Source organism: Marmota monax, unplaced genomic scaffold (genome assembly GCF_021218885.2).
Source record: "Marmota monax isolate L192 unplaced genomic scaffold, Marmota_monax_Labrador192_F-V1.1 WCK01_AAM20220418_F8-fsc00149, whole genome shotgun sequence".
Lineage (NCBI taxonomy): Eukaryota > Metazoa > Chordata > Mammalia > Rodentia > Sciuridae > Marmota > Marmota monax.
Window position 1 is genome coordinate 587,055 of NW_026693170.1, and position 21,299 is coordinate 608,353.

General features: G+C 49.2%; 1 protein-coding gene across 1 annotated transcript; it reads right to left on the reverse strand.

The window, feature by feature from the left end:
* Positions 1 to 20,161: 20,161 nt before the first annotated feature.
* Positions 20,162 to 21,265, reverse strand: Inafm1 (InaF motif containing 1). Its single transcript, XM_046455734.2, has one exon. It carries the CDS (start codon positions 20,904 to 20,906, stop codon positions 20,493 to 20,495), a length of 414 nt encoding a protein of 137 aa, XP_046311690.1. The 5' UTR covers positions 20,907 to 21,265; the 3' UTR covers positions 20,162 to 20,492.
* Between the last annotated feature and the right edge of the window lie 34 nt (positions 21,266 to 21,299).

Sequence of the window (21,299 nt, forward strand, 5' to 3'; positions counted from 1 at the left end):
TAGAACTAATCCATTTATCTGATTCTCTCATCTTTAAACTGCTTAACATTCCCCCACAAAGAAAATGAGGGGCTTGGGCGGGGCAAGCAAACAAATGTGAAAAATCAAAATAGAAGAAGATCTATAAAGACCAGCAGCTTCACTTGGCTCTGCCCAACAGCAGACTATGAGACAATGAGCTGGGAGTGGCAATTTATTTGGGAGGTGATCCCAGGGAGCAAGAGTGAAGTAGGGAAAGAGAGAAAGAAGAAAAACCAGTAAAGGGCATGGCAATCGGTGAGTGACAGCTGGGGCAATTGAGGCTCCATCCTGAAGGATGGGTGACAAAGAAGAACACACCTCAGGGGGCTGGGGATGTGGCTCAAGTGGTAGCGTGCTCGCCTGGCATGCGTGCGGCCCGGGTTCGATCCTCAGCACCACATACAAACAAAGATGTTGTGTCTGCCAAAAACTAAAAAATAAATATTAAAAATTCTCCCTCTCTCTCTCTCTCTCTCTCTCTCTCTCTCTCTCCCTCCCTCCCTCCCTCTATTAAAAAAAAAAAAAAAGAACACACCTTAGAATCTTCCCATTGAAGGATGGGGAGGCCAGGGTGTTGATGCAATGCCTTCCATCTTCCTCTGGACAATGGTTGCCCTAGGGGATGTGTATTAGTCTGTTTCTATTGCTATAACAAATACCTGAGGCTTGGCACTTTATAAAGTAAATAGGTTTAATCTGGGTGTGGCAGTACATGCCTGTAATCCCAGCTACTCAGGAAGCATGAAGCAGGAGGATCACAAGTTGAAGGTCAACCTGTGCAACTTAACGAGCCTCTGTCTCAAAATAAAAGGGCTGGGCTGGGGATGTGGCTCAAGCAGTAGTGCGCTCGCCTGGCATGCGTGCGGCCCAGGTTTGATCCTCAGCACCACATACAACAAAGATGTTGTGTCCGCCGAGAACTAATAAATATTAAAAAATTCTCCCTCTCTCTCTCTCCTCTCTTTAAATTAAAAAAAATAAATAAAAGGGCTGGGGGTGTAGCTCAGTGGTAGAGCACCCTGGGTTTAATCTCCAGTACTGCAAACTAAATAAAGAAAATAAATAAATAAGTACATCAGTAGTCCATGATGGGTTGGCCCCATGCGTTCAGCTTCTGGTGAGGGCTCCTGTGGTCCCATCTCAAAATGGCAGCAATGTCACGGTGGGAACACACTTGAGGAAAAAGATGTCACCTGGCAAGACAGGAAGCCAGAGCGATTCAAGGGCCAAGTTTGCCTGAGTAATAGGAACTAATCTTGGTCCCTTAAGAACTATATTAATCCCTTCCAAACACAAGCACACCCAATAACCCAACCACCTTCCACCCCAGTTCCCTCCCCTTTTTTTTTTTTTTGGTGGGGGAGGTGGGGTACTAGGGATTGAAGACAAGGGCACTTAACCACTGAGCCACACCCGCAGTCCTTTTTATTTTCTACTTTGAGACAGGGGCGCCATAAGTTGTTTAAAGCCTCTGCTAAATTGCCGAGTCTGGCCTTGAACTTTCGATCCTCCTGCCTCAGCCTCCGGAGTCCTGCTTAGGCCCCGCCTCACAACTCCCCTCCATCACCAACCTGAGGACCAAGTTCCCAGCACAAGGACTTCTAGGAGCCACAGTCACACGTTGCTCAACCACAGCAGGATGTCCAACCCACCCATGCTTCTGAGGTGGGAGCCAAGGAAGGTCAGCGGTGCCAGAGAAAAGCATGAGGGGGGCCATGGGTGCTGAGCTGAGGAAACCGCAAACCATGGGGCAGGTGAACACAAGTAGGCCAAAGGGCAGCAGGAGGGGCACCAAGAGTGTCCACTGCAAGGGACGGTTCTGGACAATGTTTTTAGGGGGGGAGTACCAGGGAATGAACCCAGGGGCACTCGACCACTGAGCCACATCCCCAGCCCTCTTTTGTATTTTAATTAGAGACGGGGTCTCCCTGAGTTGCCTCACACCTCACTTTTGCTGAGGCTGGCTTTGGACTCTCGGTCCTCCTGCCTCAGCCTCCCGAGCTGCTAGGATGACAAGCGGTGCCATCAGGCCCAGCCTGGACAATTTTTTTAATCAGAAAATTATCTCTTCTTGAGGCTGGGGCTGGGGCACAGCAGTAGCACACTTGCCTGGCGTGTGTGAGGCACTGGGTTTGATTCTCAGCACCGCCAATAAATAAAGAAAATAAAGGTCGTTCAGCAACTAAAATATGTATATATAAAGAATGAAAGAAAATAATCTCTTCTCTCGTCAGAAGCAGTGGTCCTCTTTCTGCTCACAGGTCCAAACCAGCATCTCCACTTCACCCCTAAGTCAATGCTCAAAAGAATCATAGAAAATGGTCTGGCTTAAGGAGCCCTGAAATGGTTACTTTTTCTGAAGCACAGAACGATCGGCAGACTCAGGAGGCTCAAATGGGCTGGGGAGAAACTACCGAGAGCTAACAGGGCGTGTAGAACAAGAATAATGAATATCTGCAGAGAACTGAGGGGGGACATGGGCTACTTGAAGCAAGAAGAGGAAGTTAAGAAGTTGGACCTAATTGGGGCTGAGGGGTGTGAAGAACGTAATCATTGAACTAAGGGACTCCGTCGGCCTGCCTTACAGACACAGGTAAACCAGGGATGAGCACGGAGAAGACCCCAGCCCGGTAGGCGTCTGCGAGGGTCAGGAGAGGACTGGAGATTGCCTGCCCACGACGCACAAGGTCAGGGCTCCATCTCCAGCCCTGGGGAAAAAGGTGGGGGGAGGGGAAAGACAGAGAGATGGAGACTGTCCAGGAAAAACTGTGATACAATCATCCCTTGGGATCCACAGGGCACTGGATCCAGGACCACCCTGGATACCCAAATCCGAGGATGCTCAGGACCCTGGTATACAGTGGTGTAATATTTGTATACAACCTCCACACATCCTCCCATTTATTGATGGATTGATTTTTGATACCGAGGATTTAACCCAGGGGCACTTAACCACTGAGCCACATCCCCAGCCCTTGTTATCTTATTTTTGTGACACGGTCTCACTAAGTAACTTAGGGCCTCACGAAGTTGCTGAGGCTGACCTAGAACTTGAGATCCTCCTGCCTCAGCCTCCCAAGTTGCTGGGATTACAGGTGTGCACCACCCCACCCAGCTTCCTCCTGCATTCTCTAAGTCTTCTCTAGTTATGTATAATGCAAAGCAGGTGCTATGTCAATAGTTAAACTGGTTTATGACAAAGAAAAAGGTCTGTACATGTTCAGTACGTGAACAGACAGGATTTTCAAAATATGTTCAATCCTCATGTGGTTGAAACCACAGATGCAGAAATTGCAGATGTACAAGACGACCATCCATGCGAAACAGAGTGAATGTTCGTGAGCACTAAAGACACGCACAGAAGGCCCGCCGCGCAGTCTGTCCTTCCCAGACTGTTTTGCAATAACCAAGAACTGGAAGATGAAGCTGGGCTTGTGGCTCAGTGGCCGAGAGCTTGCCTAGTATGTGTGAGGCACTGGGTTCAATCCTCAGCACCACGTAAAAATAAGTAAAGGTATTGTGTCCATCTAAAAAATAAAAATAAATAACTGGAAGTTGCCTGAATGTCCATTAACAATAGAACGAATGAATGAATGCATCGCACAACAGATTGTCACCCGATGGGAATGAATGCTCTGCCCTGTGGGCAAGGCCTGGCTAAACCTCACAAATATGTCGAGAAACAGAAACCAGCTACCCAGACGGTGCCTTCCTGTGCAACTCTGGGAAGGAACAAAACAGGCCAAAATAATCAATGGTGTTGGAAGCCGGGACGGTGGTCCTCTTTGGTGGGGGAGGCCCAGGAAGAGGGCGAGGGAATTTCAGGGGGGCCTGGTCAAACTCTCTTTCTTTGGGGGGTTTAGTCCTGGGAATTGAGCCCAGGGGCATTGAACCACTGAGCCTCAGCCCCAGCCCTTTTCTTTTTTTTTTTGGGGGGGGGGCACCAGGGATTGAACTCAAGGACACTCGACCACTGAGCCATGTCCCCAGCCCTATTTTGTATTTTATTAGAAACAGAGCCTCACTAAGTTGCTTAGGACCTTGCTAAATTGCTGAGGCTGGCTTTGAACTTGTGATCCTCCTGTGTCAACCTCCCGAGCCGCTGGGATGACAGGCCACCATGCCCCGCTGTGTATGCCATCTTATGAAGCTCACACAACACCTCTCTGGGGCATGTACTGTATTATGAACTCTATTTCACAGGTGACGTAAGTAAAACCCAGAGACGTTAAGTAACTTACCCACGCCTGGCCACGCCGTTTCTTACTGTGAGCTAGGATTACTCACTTGTGTTCAGCAGGGGAAAGTGCACCAAGTCGTACGTGGGATGTCCACAGCCTTCCATATGCAGTTCGGTTAATATTTACACCCCAACCACTTAGTAATGAACCTTCCTCACCCTCAGAGGCTCTAAATGGCTTATGATGAAAATTATTCGGGTTGTGGAACCAGACAGCTCACTTTTCAGGGAGGGTTCCATCACGCATGTGAGCTCATTTAGCATAAATGGTGCAGTTCTGTGCAGCCCAGTGTGGCAGCCATGAGCCACATGTAGCTACTGAGCGCTCAAGATGTGGCTCTCCCCAGCCCCCTGAGCTGTGACACACTAGATTTCAAACACTTAGTCCAAAATTTTTTCAAGATACCTCCTTCATGTCTTTGTACTGATGACGTATTTAAACAATACTTTAGCCAGGCCCAGAGACACACACCGGTAGTCCTAGCGACTCTGGAGACTAAGGCAGGAGGGTCGTAAGTTCAAGGCCAGCCTCAGCAACTTAGCAAGACCCTGCCTCAAAATAAAAACTAAAAAGGGCTGGGGATGTGGCTCAGGGGCAAAGCGACCCTGGGTTCAATTCCCATTATCACAAAAGAAAAAAAAAGATATTTTTCAATATAGTGGATAAATTAAAATTAAATTATTGTTAAAATTAGTTTAACCTCTTATTGGTTTAATGCAGCCATGAGAATCTTTAATTACATAGGTAGACTGCATTTTACTTCTGTTGGTGCTATTCCAGAATGTTCCTCCATGATTAAGAACCACTATTAAGTGGTTGCCAATTTTTTCTGTTTCTGAATTGTAAAGTTGCATTGAGTTTGGGGTAAGGAACAATTTATGTGGATTTTAGTGAAATGAAGCTTCATTTTGTTTCTCAGTGGTGAAGTTTATATGACTCCAACTATAATCATTCAGTCCTCTCTGGGGAGAGGCAGTTATAATCAAAGATGTCAGTCATGCTAGACACTAAAATAACAAAGAAGTGTCTCATTAGGAGACATATGAGCATGTGGACATATGTGTGGGCCATTTTCTCTCCAAAGAGAAATGTTTTGTTCTAAAAAAGGAAGTCTTAAAGTACCTACATTGAGTCATCTTATATTTTTTTAAATGTCAAACTTGATCAAATGTTAGATAACAAAAAAGACTGGATTTATCATACTGAGTGCCAATTTTTTTTTTTCTTCAGAAACTGAAAAATAGAAGTAAAACGATTGTTTTTAAAAAATGTAAAAGTAGAGTTTCTGGGGCAAGAATGCCTGCCTCATTTCCACCTGGGAGCTGTGCAGTGTCGACCAAATGATCTCACCCCCCTCAGACTGGTGCCGACCCCATGGCTGGTTATCAGATTCAATGAGATCTTTAGGGTTTAGGTCTGAGGTGTCCCCCAAAAGCTGATGTGTAAGAGAATGCAGGGTTGTGCAGAGGTGAAGTGACTGGCTTGTGAGAGCTGTGACCACCTGCGTGGATTAATCCACTGATATGGATCCACTGGTGATAACTGTAGGCAGACAGAGTGTGAACAGAGGAAAAGGTCACTGGGGCATGACTTTGGGGACTAGAGGAACCAGGTCCCTGGGGCATGACTTTGGGGACTAGAGGAAACAGGTCCCTGGGGCATGACTCTGGGGACTAGAGGAAATAGGTCTCTGGGGCATGACTTAGGGGACTAGAGGAAACAGGTCTCTGGGGCATGACCTTGGGGTTTGTGTTTTGCCCCTGGTGAGCACAGCTCCCCTCTCTTCCTGGCTGCTGGGTCCTGAGCAATTTCCTCCACCGGGCCCTTCCCCCATGATGCTCTGCTTCACCTGGGGCCCAGCACTGGAGTCAGTCAGCCATGAATGGAAACTCAGAAACCATGAGCCAGAGTACACTTTTCCTCCTCCAAAATTGTTCTTCTCAGGTCTTTTGATCATAGCAACACAAAGTCGATTAAACAGAAATCATACAAATGAAATGACCAGAACAGTTGGTAGAGTGTGACAGATTGTTTTGTTCAATTATTGGAAGCTGGGGCGTGGGAGGAGATCGCAACCCTCTGTTCTCAGGGAATCAGTGGCAATGAAAAGACAAGACTTGCCAGTCATCCCCCAGGAGGCTGAGGAAGGAGGATCACAAGTTCAAGGCCAGCCTGAGCACCTTAGCAAGACCTTGTCTCAAGATAAAAAATAAAAAGAGCAGGGGATGTAGCTTAGTGTTAGAGTACTCCTGGTTTCAATCCCCAGGGCCACAAAAATTAAATAAAGTAAAATAAAAGATACATAGTCGGGCTGGGGCTGGGGCTCTCGGTAAAGCACTCCACTAGCATGTTTCGAGGCCCTGGGTTCAATCCTCGGCACCACATAAAAATAAATAAAAAAAATAAAGGCATTGTGTCCAACTACAACTAAAAAAAGTAAAATAAAATAAAAAGTTTAAAAAAGGATACATAGTCTGTTGTATTTTCTCCTCTATCATCGTTGCTAATTTTCTGAGAATGGGGCAAAGAGATCTTCAGATAATTTACTTAAGAAAACCAGGATTCTGAGCTGGGGCTGGAGCTCAGCAGTAATGCACTTGCCTGGCATGTGTGAGGCACTGGGTTCGATTCTCAGCACCACATACAAATAAAAAATAAATAAAGGCCTACCAACAACTAAAAAAATATTAAAAAAGAAAACCAGGATTCTAATACCATCATACTTTAGGCATATAATAAATTTTGTGTGTTCTTTTTCCTATAAAAAAAAAGAAAAGAAAACTGGCCCTAGTTTATAAACTCAATCCCACTCCTTGAGTAGGAAAAACTCAATACGTGATGTATCACCTAGCAGGCCACCTGACTGTCGAACCTTTGTCTGTCCCTCCCTCTGGATAGGGTCAACCTCCTAGGTGATAAAACCACGAGAGGTAAAGCCAGCCCTACCTGATGTTCTCAGGGTATCAAGACAGCAAGTATCCAATCATCAGGCAGAGACCACACCAGGTGTGCTAACAGGAAGAATTTAATACGGGATTTGTTAACTTGGTACTGAACTAAGGCATTGATTCTCCAAGTGTGGTCCCCAGACCAGCAGCATCAGTATGACCTGGAAATGTGTTAGAAATACAAATTATTGTCCCCACCCCCTGACACACTGGATCAGAAACTCCAGAGTTGGATGCCAGCAACCTCTATTTTTTTTTATATAATATAAACCCTCTGGATGATTCACACTCAAATTTGAGAACCATTGAACATTAGCATTTTGCAGAGAAATCAAAGAAGGAAAACCAGAATTATTAAAAGTTATAATCTTGGGCTGGGCTGTGGCTCAGTGGTTGAGCACTCGCCTGGCACGTGTGAGGCACTGAGTTGGATCTTCGGCACCACATAAAAAGAAATAAATAAAATAAAGGTCTTGTGTCCAGCTACAACTAAAAAATTTAAAAAACAGTTACAATCTTGAGGGCTGGGACTTAGATAACCCCGAACACTTTCTCTCTTACAAATAAAAAGACAGGACACCCAGTTAAATGGGAATTTCAGATGAACAGGAAGAGGAAGTCAGAACAGGAGGGGATGTGGCTCAGTGGCAGAGCACTGGCCGAGAGTGCTCAAGGCCCTGGGTTTGATCCACAAAAGAAGGAAACAAACTGGACCAGGAAGAGGAAGATGGATGGGTGGCCCAGCACAGATCACTTTTGAATTCATTTTCAGGCATTTTTTTTTTCTTATTCCACCACTTGTATTAGGTTCGGGGAGGGTGTCCTGTTGTCCAGTGCAGCCTCAACAGGAACACCAGGTGTCAATCATGACTTTAGGACCAGGGCAACACATGACTGTGACAGACGGACAATCAGGACAACAGACTTCCCTTGGAAGGCTATGTTCACGGGGCATGGTGACAACCCTACCCTTCAGAGTCCCACCAGACCCTCCGTTCATGTAGCACTTCAAAGGCAGATCTCTTTTTGAAAGGAACAGAACAAGCTGGTAGCAGTTATTAATATTCATGCAGCCCCCATATTGCACAGGAAACAAGGTTGATACTATGAATTTTTTAAATTTTATATCTGATTTATTTTAACTAGTGTCTGATGCAGAATAATATCCCAGTGTATGCAGGGAGTACGCCACCTTTGTCTCTGCAAGAGGTTCATTTTTTAATTATTTACTTTTTAAAATTGTGGTACAATATATGTGACATAAAGTTGACCACTATAACCATCTTCAAGGGTATGGTTTAATGGCATTAAGCATGTTTGTGATGTGGGACAATCATCACTGCCCTCCATCCACAGAACTATTTTGGGGGGTGGGTGGGTACTGGGAATTGAACCCAGGGGCACTTAACTACTGAGTCACGTCCTCAGCACTTTTTATTTTTTTATTTTGAGACAAGGTCTTGCTAAGTCGCTTAGGGCCTCACTAAATTGCTGAGGCTGGCCTCAAACTTGCAATCCTCCTGCCTCGACCTCCCAAGTCACGGGATTACAAGTGTGGGCCACCATGCCTGGCTCTTAGAACTCAGGTCCTCTTTGAGACCCTGCTTTTAATTATTTGGAGTATTCCTATTGTTTGAACGTGTTCCCCAAAATTAGTGTGTGGGAACTAGGTGCAGTAGCGCATGCCTGTAATCCCAGTGACACCAGAGGCTGAGGCAGGAGGACCGAAAGTTTGAGGCCAGCCTGAGCAACTTATTGAGACCCTCAACAACTCAGTGAATAATCAATTAAAATTAAAAATTTTAAAATTCACGTGTGAGAAATTAATTCCCAATGCAACAGTATGGGGAGGTGGGGCCTAACAGGCAGCTGTGAGATCACCCCACCTTCATGAATGGATACTACTGAGTGGACAGAGAAAGGCCTGGCAGCCTGTCTGGGTGTTGCCCAAGAAGGGCAGAACCTCAGTTTCAGAGCCGAGGCAGGTTCCGAAGGCACTGTCCAAGACCCTGTGGGCTGCTCTCACCAACATACCTAAACTGGGTGGCTTATAAACACCAGAAACATTTCTGGCCTTTGGGGAGGCTGGGAAGTCCAAAACCAAGGCACAGGCAGATTCTGTGTCTGGGAGGCCCACTTGCCTGCGGAGGGCTGGGTGGAGGGGCCAGCTAGCTAGCGGTGGCCTCCTTGTAAGGCAGTAGTCCCAAAGGGCCCTACGACCTAATGCCATCACCGTCAAGGTCAGGACCAAGCCCTGTGGGAGGGCAGGGTGCTGCTCTAACGGAACAGACAGACGGGGGTTTATTAGCAGAAATGTATTAGCTCCAGATCTGGAGACTGAGAAGTCCAAGGTCAAGGGCAGGCTGATGGCTGATGGCTCTGATTCCAAGAAGGCGCCTTGAACGCTGTGTTCTGGAGGGAATGGAGGGAAGGACTCTTTGTCACGTGGCATAAAACAGCACCTGTTCCTTTTCTAAGGGCGTTAATCCCACCAGGAGGACAGAGCTCTTATGACCTACCACCTCCCGAAGGCTCACCTCCTAACGCCACCAAGATAGCAACCACGTTTCTACATGACTTTTTGGAGGGGAAAAAAAAAAGAAAAAGAAAAATTCAAGCCAGAGCAACCCCCAGGGGAGAGCTTGGCGGCTGGTCTCCCGTTCTCTCACAGGAAGTCTCTCGAAGCTTTAAATAGCGTCCTCTCGGCCAGAGTTTGATTTTCCTGGTACCATCTTGGCATCTGTTTATTGGAATGAAGAAGAAATGGAACATCTAGCAATTAACATGGCACTTTTCCTTGCATAAATTATTCAAGTGGCTCATAAATACTTATTTTTTTTTAAATTTTTCAGTTGTCAATGGACCTTTATTTGATTTATTTATATGTGGTGCTGAGAATCTGAACCCAGTGCCTCACACATGCTAGGCAAGCACTCTACCACTGAGCCACAGCCCCGGCCTCATAAATACTTCCTCCATACAATTTCAACAATGCAGACATCAAGAGGGTGAGAAAAACTAAATGGGTGCCCTGAGCTTTCTCGTGTAGGCACCTTTGTGTGGCTCTAAGATAGGACACAAACCTAGACGTGAACCTGCTGTCCTTAAGTCTATAGGAGATAGACCAGTTCTTCACCCCTCCCTGTCTCCAAAAACCTTAAAATGTAATTTTATGTTTCCTTCATGCTGTGGATGAGAATCCCTCTCCGTTTTTTGTTTTGTTTTGTTTTTGTTTTTTATATCAGGAATTGAACCCAGGGGCACTTAACCACAGAGTCACATCCTCTGGCCTTTTTAAATTTTAAGACAAGTCTTCACCAAGTTGCTTAGGGCCTTGCTAAGTTGCTGAGGCTGGCTTTGAACTCAAGATCCCCCCCACCTCAGCCTTCTGAGCTACCTGGATTACAGGCATGCATCAGAGTGCCTGCCTCCTGAGTTTTTGATGCGACTTGTAGCTCACTTTGGCCAATTGAATGAGACAGAAATAATTGTGTGCCAATTGAGAGCTTGGACCTTGAGAGGCTCTGCTAATTTGCATTGCTTTCTTAAACATCTTCCATCTTCATAAGCAGGATATGCCCAGGCTAGACCACTGGTCCCAGAAGACAGCAAAGGAGCCAGGTATGAAGGCACCTGTAATCCCAGTGACTTGGGAGGCTGAGGCAGGAGTATCTCAAGTTCAAAGCCAGCCTCAGCGAGGCCCTAGAGGCAACTTAATGAGACCCTATCTCTAAATAAACTATAAAAAAGAGGCTGGGAATTTGGGTCAGTGGTCAAGTGCCCCTGGGTTCAAACCCCAGTATGGAGGAGGAGGAGGAGGAGGAGGAGGGGGAGGAGGAGGAGGAGGAGGAGAGCAAAGAATATAAGGAGCAAAATGACATTCCTTGAATCCCACTAATCCAGCCAAACCTGGCTGACTCCACAGAGTCATGAAAGACACTTTATGATTTTAATCTACTGAGCTTGGGGCTCATTTTTTACACAGCAACAGTCAACTGATACTACAATTTATACTTCTTTCTCTAAATCAGCAGTCCCCTCATCCCCACGTGCGGGGCAATTTTTTTCAATTATGTATCAGGCGTGGACATTTGGGTTCGCAGCATGTTATCCTGGCCTCTCTCCTGCTTAATTGATTCTCTTGAGCCCCCCCTTCATCCAACAGGCAAAGCCTTCTGGGTTTGACACACATTACTCCGGATCGTTAATGTTAGCTGCTCTAACAAACAAGTCCCCATATCTAAAGACTTGAGATAAAAATAAGGATTCATTTATCACCTACATAGTCAGATGGTTCCTGCAGCCTCCAGCTTTTACCTGCTTCATCCCACAGGTGACGGTCACTTCTCCAGGGCAGTCCTCATCACATGGCTCCCATCTGGTTCTGAAGAACCAAGGGAGCGTGTGAATTTTTCGGCTGCATCTCACACCCCATGAGCGCTGCAGGGGACTTTCACTTTGTTTGGACTCAGGTCCATCTCAGGTGACTCTGTCTCTAGAAGACTCTGCCCCTCACCAGCCACTGGCGCTGTCCCCAGTCTGGCACTGAGGAGCCCCTCTGTTACCCATGACTAAGCATGAAGTCTGGGGCTGGTTAAAAGGACATGCACTTGTGACCTGCCACCTTTTTTGTCTATATCAGCTTGTTTCCCCATATGGTCATCAGAGCAATCCATTCCCCTCGAGCTGCAGCACAAATCCTAGTAAAATCTCTTTTGGGTGGTTACATTTTGCCTGTTCATGATTTCTCTCCTGGGTGGAGCAGGCTGAGTTGGGGCGAGGAACACTGAAGGCTGCTGCTGAGGGCAGCGGCCAGAGAACAGCAGGGAGCCTCTTGGCGGAGAGCTGCAGCTGCAGCCGAGCATGGGGGAGCTGCGGAGCTGCTGACCCTAAGGGAGCTGCACGTGGCCCAGTCATGGTTTCTATGCAAATTGAGCAGAAGACCAGAAGCAGAAGTGGGGAGGTTCCGGTAGAGACAGCTTATCACTGCTCCACCTGGTGCCGGTTAGGGCAGCTGAGAGGCTGGGGACCCCAGCATGCACCACTCCCACGCCTGCAGGTGATGTGCCTGGCAGCGAGAGCCCCCTTGAGGTTGCTGGCTGGGACCCTGCTTTAGGTAGGGTCTTCCAGGTGTGCAGAGAGAGGGGCGCAGATGCAGAGATACATGCAGAGAGATTTGTCATGGGGAACTGGCCCATGCCATCACGGGATCTGAGAAGTCCCACTATCTTCCGTCATAAGCTTGAGACCCAGGGGAGCCAGGGACGGACTCCAGTTCAGGGCTGCAGGCCTGAGGACCAGGGGCATCAATGGCATAAGTTTCAGTGCAAAGACAGGAGACGATGAGATGAATGTCCCAGCCCGAGAGTGAGAAAAAGGAGGAGGAGGGGAAGGGGTTTGAGTAGTGCTGGGGAAGTAGATTCCTCCTTCTTCTGAGATCCTTAAAGGACCGGATGATATCCACCCACATGGAAAGGACAATCTACACTGCTGAGTGCACCAACTCAAATGTCAATCTCTTCTGGAAACACCCACAAAGACACACCCAGAAATTTTGCGAACTGGCACCCACAGTCCATTCAAGTTGACACATAAAGCCGGGCACAGTAGCACACGCCTGTAAACCCAGCAGATCAGGAGCCTGAGGCAGGAGGATCCCAAGTTCAAGCCTCAGCAACTTAATGAGGCCCTAAGCAACACAGCAAGATAATCCAAATAAATAAATAAAAGACTGGGGATGTGGCTCGGTGGTAAGTTGCTGAAGGCTGGCCTTGAACTTGAGATCCTCCTGCATCAGCTTCCAAAATTGTTGGGATTACAGGTGTGTGCCAGTACCAAAAAAAAAGTGAATCACTGAATCTGGCCCATCTTCAAGGGGAGGAGAATCGGACAATCAGACTCCACGTCTTGATGGGACAGAAGGAATATCAAGGGGTTCGTTTTAAATGATCATATTGTACCTATTTTAATGTTCCCCTTCACCCCTGAAATAGAAACTCAGGTTGCCTCCAAAACTATGTAGTCAACTTGCAGAGATGCTGCCATCAACATCCCACCCATGCTGGATATGTTGGCGCATGCCTGTAACCCCAGCTACTCGGGAGGCTGAGAAAGGAGGATCTCAAGTTGGAGGCCAGCCTCAGCAATTTAGCAAAACCCAGTCTCAAAATAAAAAGGGTTGGGATTATAGCTTAGTGGTAAAGTGCCCCTGAGTTCAATCCCCAGTGTCCAAACACAAAACAAGCACACCCAAAATCCCACCTATGGCCCTGTGGATGTGGAATCCCCCAAAACTCACACTCTACTGACTGAGAGCTTTAATGAAGCATGCATTTTGAGGAGGTAACATAGGGGAAGGACCCCAATCCAAACACATCCACCTGAGAGACCTCTGCTTTCTGGGCAGGTAAAAAACCAGCCCTCCTCCTTTCTCGCTCACCATCCACCACCCACTGAATCTCTGCCTGCACTTTTTATAGACTAAAATCTGTTGAGGACTTTTTATTTTCAACTGGGAAATATCCAACCATGACAGCACTTTTAATGACCATAGGGGACTCTCACAGCAATTGAGGATGCAAAACCAAAGCAAGAGATTGAATCATTCTCTTGGGAAATCCATTAAGAGCATAGGAAAGCTGCCCTGGACTGTTTTTACAATGGATGAGGCAAAACTGATGAACTCTAACAGCTCCCACTTCAAAGGAAATACTTCTGTGAAACAAATCACCACCACAGTCAGTTTAGCAAACTGGGGCTGGGTTGGGGCTCAGCGGTAGAGCGCTCGCCTAGCATCTGCGAGGCCCTGGGTTCGATCCTCAGCACCACATAAAAAGAAATAAGATAAAGGTATTGTGTCCATCTACAACTAAAAAAAAAAAAAAAAAAGCAAACTTGCCACGACTAGAAAGGAGACTCAAAATCCTCACCACCAACCATTACTGGTGCCCATGACCTCACCTCATGGGGGTCTCGTGAGCGTCAGAGGAGCACATCCAAACCAGCAGTTCCCAAAGCAGGACCTGCAGACCTCCGAGGGGGTCCCTGGGACCCTGTCATGGGGTCTGCGAAGCCCAAACACTTTCCATAATAATATAAAGACTTTGTTTTCCTTTTTCATTTTCCTCAAATGTCAGTGGATTTTTCCAGAGTTTGGATGACTTGTGGCACTGGAACAGACCAAACCCCCAAACAGTTACAAGAATCCAGCTGTTGGTCTGCACCTGGTGGCACACACCTGTAATCCCGACAATTTTGGAAGCTGATGCAGGAGGATCTCAAGTTCAAGGCCAACCTTCAGCAACTTAGCAAGACTCTGTCTCAAAATTAAAAAATAAAAGGGCTGGGGAGGTTTCTCAGTGGTTAAGTGCCCCTGAGTTCAATCTCTAGTACCAAAAAAAAAAAAAAAAGGCAAATGTCATTACAACTAACAAATCATGAAAAACTCAGTGGGTTTATTATAGCTCCTTTTTTTTTTTAACTACTATGCTTTATTTTTATTTTTTACTTTTTTTGGAACCGGGGATTGAACTCAGGGGCACTCGACCACTGAGCCACCTCCCCAGCCCTAGTTTATACTCTATTTAGAAACAGGGTCTCACTGAGTTGCTTAGTGCCTCACTTTTGTTGAACTTCGAACTCGCAATCCTCCTGCCTCAGCCTCCCAAGCCACTGGGATTACAGGCTGTGCCATCATGCCCAGCTTATAGCTCCTCTTTAATGAAATAATAAGTATTATGAAATGTCTCCATCTTAACTTAATACCTAAATATTGATAGTCACAACCCACAGAAACAAAACACAGTTGAGTAATTTTTAAAACCATGAAAGAATCTTGAGACCAGTCTTTCAGTCCGAGAAGCGCTGATCTATGTGCAGCTGGGGTGATCTGAAGGCAGCAGCTACCAGCCCCCTCCCTGCACGCCCCTGCACGCCCCTCCCACAGCCACCCTCCCCTCATCTCTGCAAGGATCCAAACTCCCCGCTATTACGTGGCAAAAATGGAGATTCCTTTCTTTCTGGCGAAGTAGGCAGGCGCCCCCTAGTGGAATTAAGGGGATGGCCTGAAAGCACACAATTTTCCTGAAATTCTAAAGCAGAAGCTCAAATGGTTGCCTGAAATTAGGACATTGTTTCATCTTATGAATTTCAAGCACTCCCCAAATTTATTTTTTCTAATTTTTTAGACATTGATGGACCTTTATTTTATTCATTTATTTGTATGTGGTGCTGAAAATCGAACCCAGTGCCTCACACATGCTAGGCAAGTGCTCTACCACTGAGCCACAACCCCAACCCCAACCCCCCCCCAATTTAAACACTGCGCCCCGCCTCCTCTAGTGAACACTCACACTCACGCACACACACACGCTCTCGCACCATAAACACGATCAAATACATACACGCACGCACACCAACTCAAACCCACATAACATGCATACACACAGCAATACTGCCATACACAAGCACCTTCTCCAACACGGACACACTCATACAGACATAAACACACCACACACACACACACACACACACACACCACTAAAAATGGCATATCATTAACAGAAGGAACTTGGTGAAATGACGTTTCATTTTCTATTTTTAAAAAATTGTAATGGAAAATTAGTTTCTCTCCAAAGCCATTAAATAAATGTTGAAACAATAATTAAAGTAAATCTAGGTTTGGCAGAGTGCCAAATCACAGGTCCTTGCTCCCTTAGCTGAGGTCTTCGGGGACAGATGGATTTCAGAACTCAGAATTGCTCCAATTTTAGAAAGGCAATTCTGAGCCAATGCCACACGTTACGTAACGCTCCGAGGGGCCTGAGGCGGCCGGCCCACATCCTGCCTCCAGCAGATGTTAATATATTTGCAGCAAAATGTGTGAATATTCACACTAAAATGGGATAAATAAACAGTATACTTAGTTCATATCATATTTGTTGATTTGCCACCGTATGAGACTGAGACAAAATTATCCCCCAAAAAACATTTAATTTTATCAGAGCTTTCAAGAATTCGGAACTGCAGTAACAGATTCGGGATTCTGTTACCAGGACCTTCGGCGGCTCTGAGGGTAAGTCACCTCGGTGACTTACCAGGTGCCAGGATCCAGGAACGCCAGGACCCTTGCGCGCCCCCTCCTGGCAGCCCCGGCCCTTGCAGTTCGGCTTCAGAGGGATAGGCCAGATACAGAGCTGGATCCTGATTGGTCTAAACTTCATAATTATCCCGCCTTCACTTGTGAATGGTTCAGGAACTCAAACCTTAAGCAACCATTCCTTGATAGACACTGAGTCCAAGGTTGTCACGTGACTCGGGTTCATCCAATAGGGTCCAGGCCTGCTTACGCCCAGGGAATGGTAATGCCTCCCCTCTGGGCACCTGGCCTTCAGTCTTGAGGAGAAGCAGCCTGTGGATGTGGCCAACCCTGTGCATGAAGATAACTGGAAACAGCTGTGGTCAGGCGGTCTGGCTCCAGAACAAGTCATAGAATATGACTAAGGAGCCTCTTGCAGGAGATGCTTCAGACGCCCAGACTGAATCACAGCTCTTTCAAGACTCCTTCAGCACCCTGAGCCCCCCCCCCCCCCCCCCGCATCAGGTCTTTCCTCCATGGGAGGTGAGACCCATGAGGGCAGGGCCAGGGCTGTCGTGGTCACCCCTTGTCCCCAGCACTGTCCCCTCCACACAGGGGATCACCACCATCTTCAGGGGTCTGTCTCCAGCTCTGTCCCAACGCTTGGCACAGGCCTTGTTGACTGTTATGATCCCCGAGAGACTGAGTCAGGGGGGCAAACTTACAGGAAGGTTTTTGGAATCCTTTGGAGATCCTAAAGCCTATGAAGGACAGGAGTTGACCCCTTTGCGGTTCCCCTGGACAGCGAAAGGTAGGAAGTCAGTGGCAGGTTGCAGAGGGCACGTCACTTTTTAATCAATATAATTTAGGGTTGTTGGAGGAGGGAGAGAAAAGAGAAAGGAGAGACATGGGGAGGAGAACTGAGGGTCTGGAGGGGAGATGAGAAGGAGGTCAGCACTGTACACCCTAACCCCGATAGTCCCCCAGTCTCCAGCCCCAGACAGGGCTCCCTACTTCACCCCCAGGCGCTTGGGCACAGCCTTGACCTTCTCTGGCACATCCCACAACCAGTTCAAGTTGGTTGTATCTTCAAAATACATACAGACTTTGATGGTTCCTCCATGATAATTAAACAGCTTATCACAGGACACAGCAGTTCCACTCCTGAATACATCCATGAGAGTTAAAAATGTGTTTGAACAAAAACTCCTACATAAGCGCTCAGAGCAGCGCCATTCACAATGGACAGATGGAGCTGGATGCAGTGATGCACGCCTGTAATCCCAGTGGCTCAGGAGGCTGAGGCAGGACAATGGTGAGTTCAAAGCCAGCCTCAGCAAGAGCGAGGCACTAAGCAATTCAGTGAGACCCTGTCTCTAAATAAAATACAAAATAGTGCCGAGATGTGGCTCAGTGGTGGAGTGTCCCTGAGTTCAATTCCCCATAAAAAAAAATGGACAGAAAGAAGTCCCAAAAGTCCAGCTGATGGATGGATGCACAATACCTGGTCTGCGTGTACGGTGGCATGTCGCTCAGCCATGGAGACCAGTGGTGTGTGGATACACAGGGTCACAGGTTGGATCTCAAAGCCACAGTGCTGCGGGAAGGAAGCAGGACACCAGAGATGGCCCGGTGTAGGATTCCAAGGATGTGGAATGTGTGCAGCGGAGCAACTCAGAGTGACAGGCAGTAGATTGGCGTGGCCAGGGAGGCAGGGACCAGGGTTGCAGCGTGGGAAGACAGCAGTGTGCGAGACCATGGGAATATATTCAATGCCCTTGAACTTGGACTTTAAAGTGGTAATTTATGTATATTTTACCACCATCCAGAGAGGTTTGAACCAACCTCTTCTCTCCCTCTCCCGTCAGCACCCCCTCACTGGGCTCCCAGCTTCGGCTGTGGTGCTGACTGTCCCCAATGCATGGCAGCAGAGGCGGTGGCCAATATCCAAGTCAGCACCATCCCTCCTCAGCTCAGAAGCTTCCCACAGCTCCTGCCTCATTCCAAGTAAAAACCAAAGTCCTTACCGTGGCCCACAAGGCCATGAGCATTCTGCCCTCCATCACCTCCTTCCTTTCTCCCCTCACTCCCTCTTGCTCTGGCCACACTTGCCTGTTGCTGGTCAGTAACCAGCCAAGACCCTCCAGCCGCAGGGCCTTTGCACTTGCCTTGGCCTGGAGCAATCTTTCCCCAGAGATCTGCCTGCCCAGGTCCAGTAACCAGCTCCCCTATCTCCCCTGCCACCTTTGCTGTTTCATTTTTTCCTCTGTGCTGTGGCTACCTGACGTAACACATGTGAGTTACTCATGATATGCATTATGGGCTTCTGAGAGCAGCAGGTTTTGCCTGCTCTGTTCCGTGCTGTGCTCCAGTGTTTGTAAGTCCTTGCACACGGTACCTGCTAAAAAAAAACTGTTGTTGTTTTGTAAAATGAAAGATTAAGGGAGGGACTGAAAGAGAAGTTGAGAAGAGGGAGAAGGGAAGAGAAGCAAAGAAAGGGAAGGAGCCAGAGGTGTGGAGGCTGAGACCAAGGGAGAAATGAGCAGGGGGCGGGAAGGAGGGGGAACAGTGGCGACAGAGACAACATGGAGAGACACCAGAGAGACAGACGGTGCAGACAGACAGCACGGGGGCAGGGAGACAGCAAAGATGCAGACAGAGCAGGAGACTGTTGACAACTGGAGCCAAGAAAGTTAGAAACTAGAAAGAGGGGACCAGCCGGGAGCAGAGCCTCCCCTGAACTCACTACTTGCTGGGTCCAGGGCCTTGGACTAACTTGATATCCCGTGGGACCCTAGCTGTGGTTTTTAAAGCCCCAAGGGACAGAGGTGGTGGAGAGAGAGAACATGTGGCTTTGCTCTGAGGGCTTTAGGTCACTAGCTTATGGAGTCCTCATAGGAGCTCTGTAAGTGCTGTCCTCTTCATTTTACAGGACCAGAGAGGTTGAGTAACCTGCCTGAAGTCACATAGGCAACAAGAGGAACTGGGATTTGAATCTGGGCAACTCAGCCCCAAGTCTGTGCCCCTGGACACCGACTAGCCTGGCTAGTGTAGATCGCTGGCTTCCTGCATTCCACTTCTGACCAAGTCGCCCTCTGGGGAATGCTGGGGCCCGCTGAGTAACTGACACTCCTCTCCTCCTCGTCCTGGGACCAAACCATCCATCTGGGAGAAGAGGCTCAGCCTCACTCTTCTGGGAGAGTCTCCAGTTTGAGGGGGGAGCCCGGACAGGAAAACCACTTCCTGCACGCAGGATCCCAGGCCCTGCCCAGGGCCAGGTCTCAACTACCCCTGACTCCTTCCCCAGAAGCTTGTCCTGAGTTTCTCAGCCGTAGCTCAGCAGCAGCAATCCTGACCAGAGGCTGTACTCACGGTCAGTGGCAGGTTTACAGAGAAGCAGAAAGTCCCCACAGCCACCCCTGTCCACCCTCCACACCTGGAAGAAGGCAAGCACCCTTTCTTCCTAGCTTTCTGCGTCACGGTGATTTAGTCTCTGTTCCTAACATGTGATTAAAATACAGCAATTCTCAGAATCCAGTTTGTCTCCCATACTGTTGGGGAAGACCCTCTTTGTTTACTTATTTTTAATTTCTTTCTTCAGAAAGGCACTTTTCTCTGTCCCAAGCACATTAAAAACTGGAAAGTCCTTCATGCTGTCTGACCTTCAGTGGCCCTGGTAGTGATAAGCCTCTTCTCCCCACCCTAACCTAAAATTTACACAAAGGCAATGAAAAAAGAAAGAGCGTCCCCTGGAGAAGGGAGAAAGCCCACAAAACCCACCCATGGCAAGAGACAAATGCCAAACCCCAGAAAGACTTCTCAGATTTGGAAGAGGACGCATCTCCGCTAACACCACAGACACCGCACGAGGCAGCTAGGGCTAGAGTTTATTGGAGCCGGGCACGAGGATCCGGGGAGAAGCGGGGTGGGCTGTGGGCTCTGTGCTCAGAATCCCACGGGGGAGGCCAGGAGGGGAGGTCGGAGGGGGCCTGCCGGCTGGAGGAGAACCGGCCTGGCGGCAGGAGAGCTGCACAGGGCGAGGCCGGAGCTCGCACCCGCTGCCCCCCATTCTTCAGGATGACGGCTCCGAAGGCGCTAGGCGAGGTCACCGAGAGCCCGGGACCCTCGGGGGACGGCATCCATCCTGGGCGAGCTGCACGGGGCTCTCGAGGGCTGACGACGATCGGGTCGGGGTGGAAGGGGCGGCTACCCTGGCCCTCGCCCCCCCATGGCCTCGGGCGTCTCTCCCGGCGTCAGGCGGCGGCGGTGGTCGCTGTGGCGGCGGCTCCGCGGCAGTTCGTGCTGGGGTCGCGGCCCGCCCGGGGCGCCCGGGAGGCAGGACACTGAGGCGGCGGCAGGCACCGGGACAGGCGGCGCGCCCGAGCGGGCAGCACACGGCGGGGACGGCGCGCTGGGCGGCGGGGCGGCGGGGGCGGCGGGGGGCCGCGTGGGGACCCAGATGAGCCCGTAGTACACGGCGAGCAGCACCGCGGCCAGCGAGACGCAGAGAAAGTAGGCACAGACGGGGGCCAGGCGCAGCCAGCGGCCTCGCGGGCCCTCACTCAGCCCAGCGCCGCCGGGGCTCTCGCCGCCGCCGCCCACGCAGCTCGTGCCCCGCATCGCCGCGGCCCGCCCGCCCCACGCCACAGCCCGCCAGGCCCCGCCCCCGCGCACCGCCCCGCGTCAGCGACCGCCCGCCTCCGCGCGGCGGGCCTCCACCGCCTCCGCCCCTCACGCTAGCCCGTCCCAAGTCCTCCGCTGCTCCTGAGTCCTAACCCGGTCACCTGTCCCCGCAGGCTCCGGACTCCCGCGCGCCTTCCACCCGCCTCTCAAGCTCAAGCCTCGCCTCGTGCTCTCGTCCGGGCCCACCCTCGCCTCTGCCCTCCTTCAGACTGTCCCGGCTACGACTCGGGGTCCCCCGCCTGCGAGCCGGCCGGGGCCCTCCAACCCTGGCTCTCCGCCCGCCCCCACCCCGACCACGCCCCCGCGCTCCGCCCCCACCCCGACCACGCC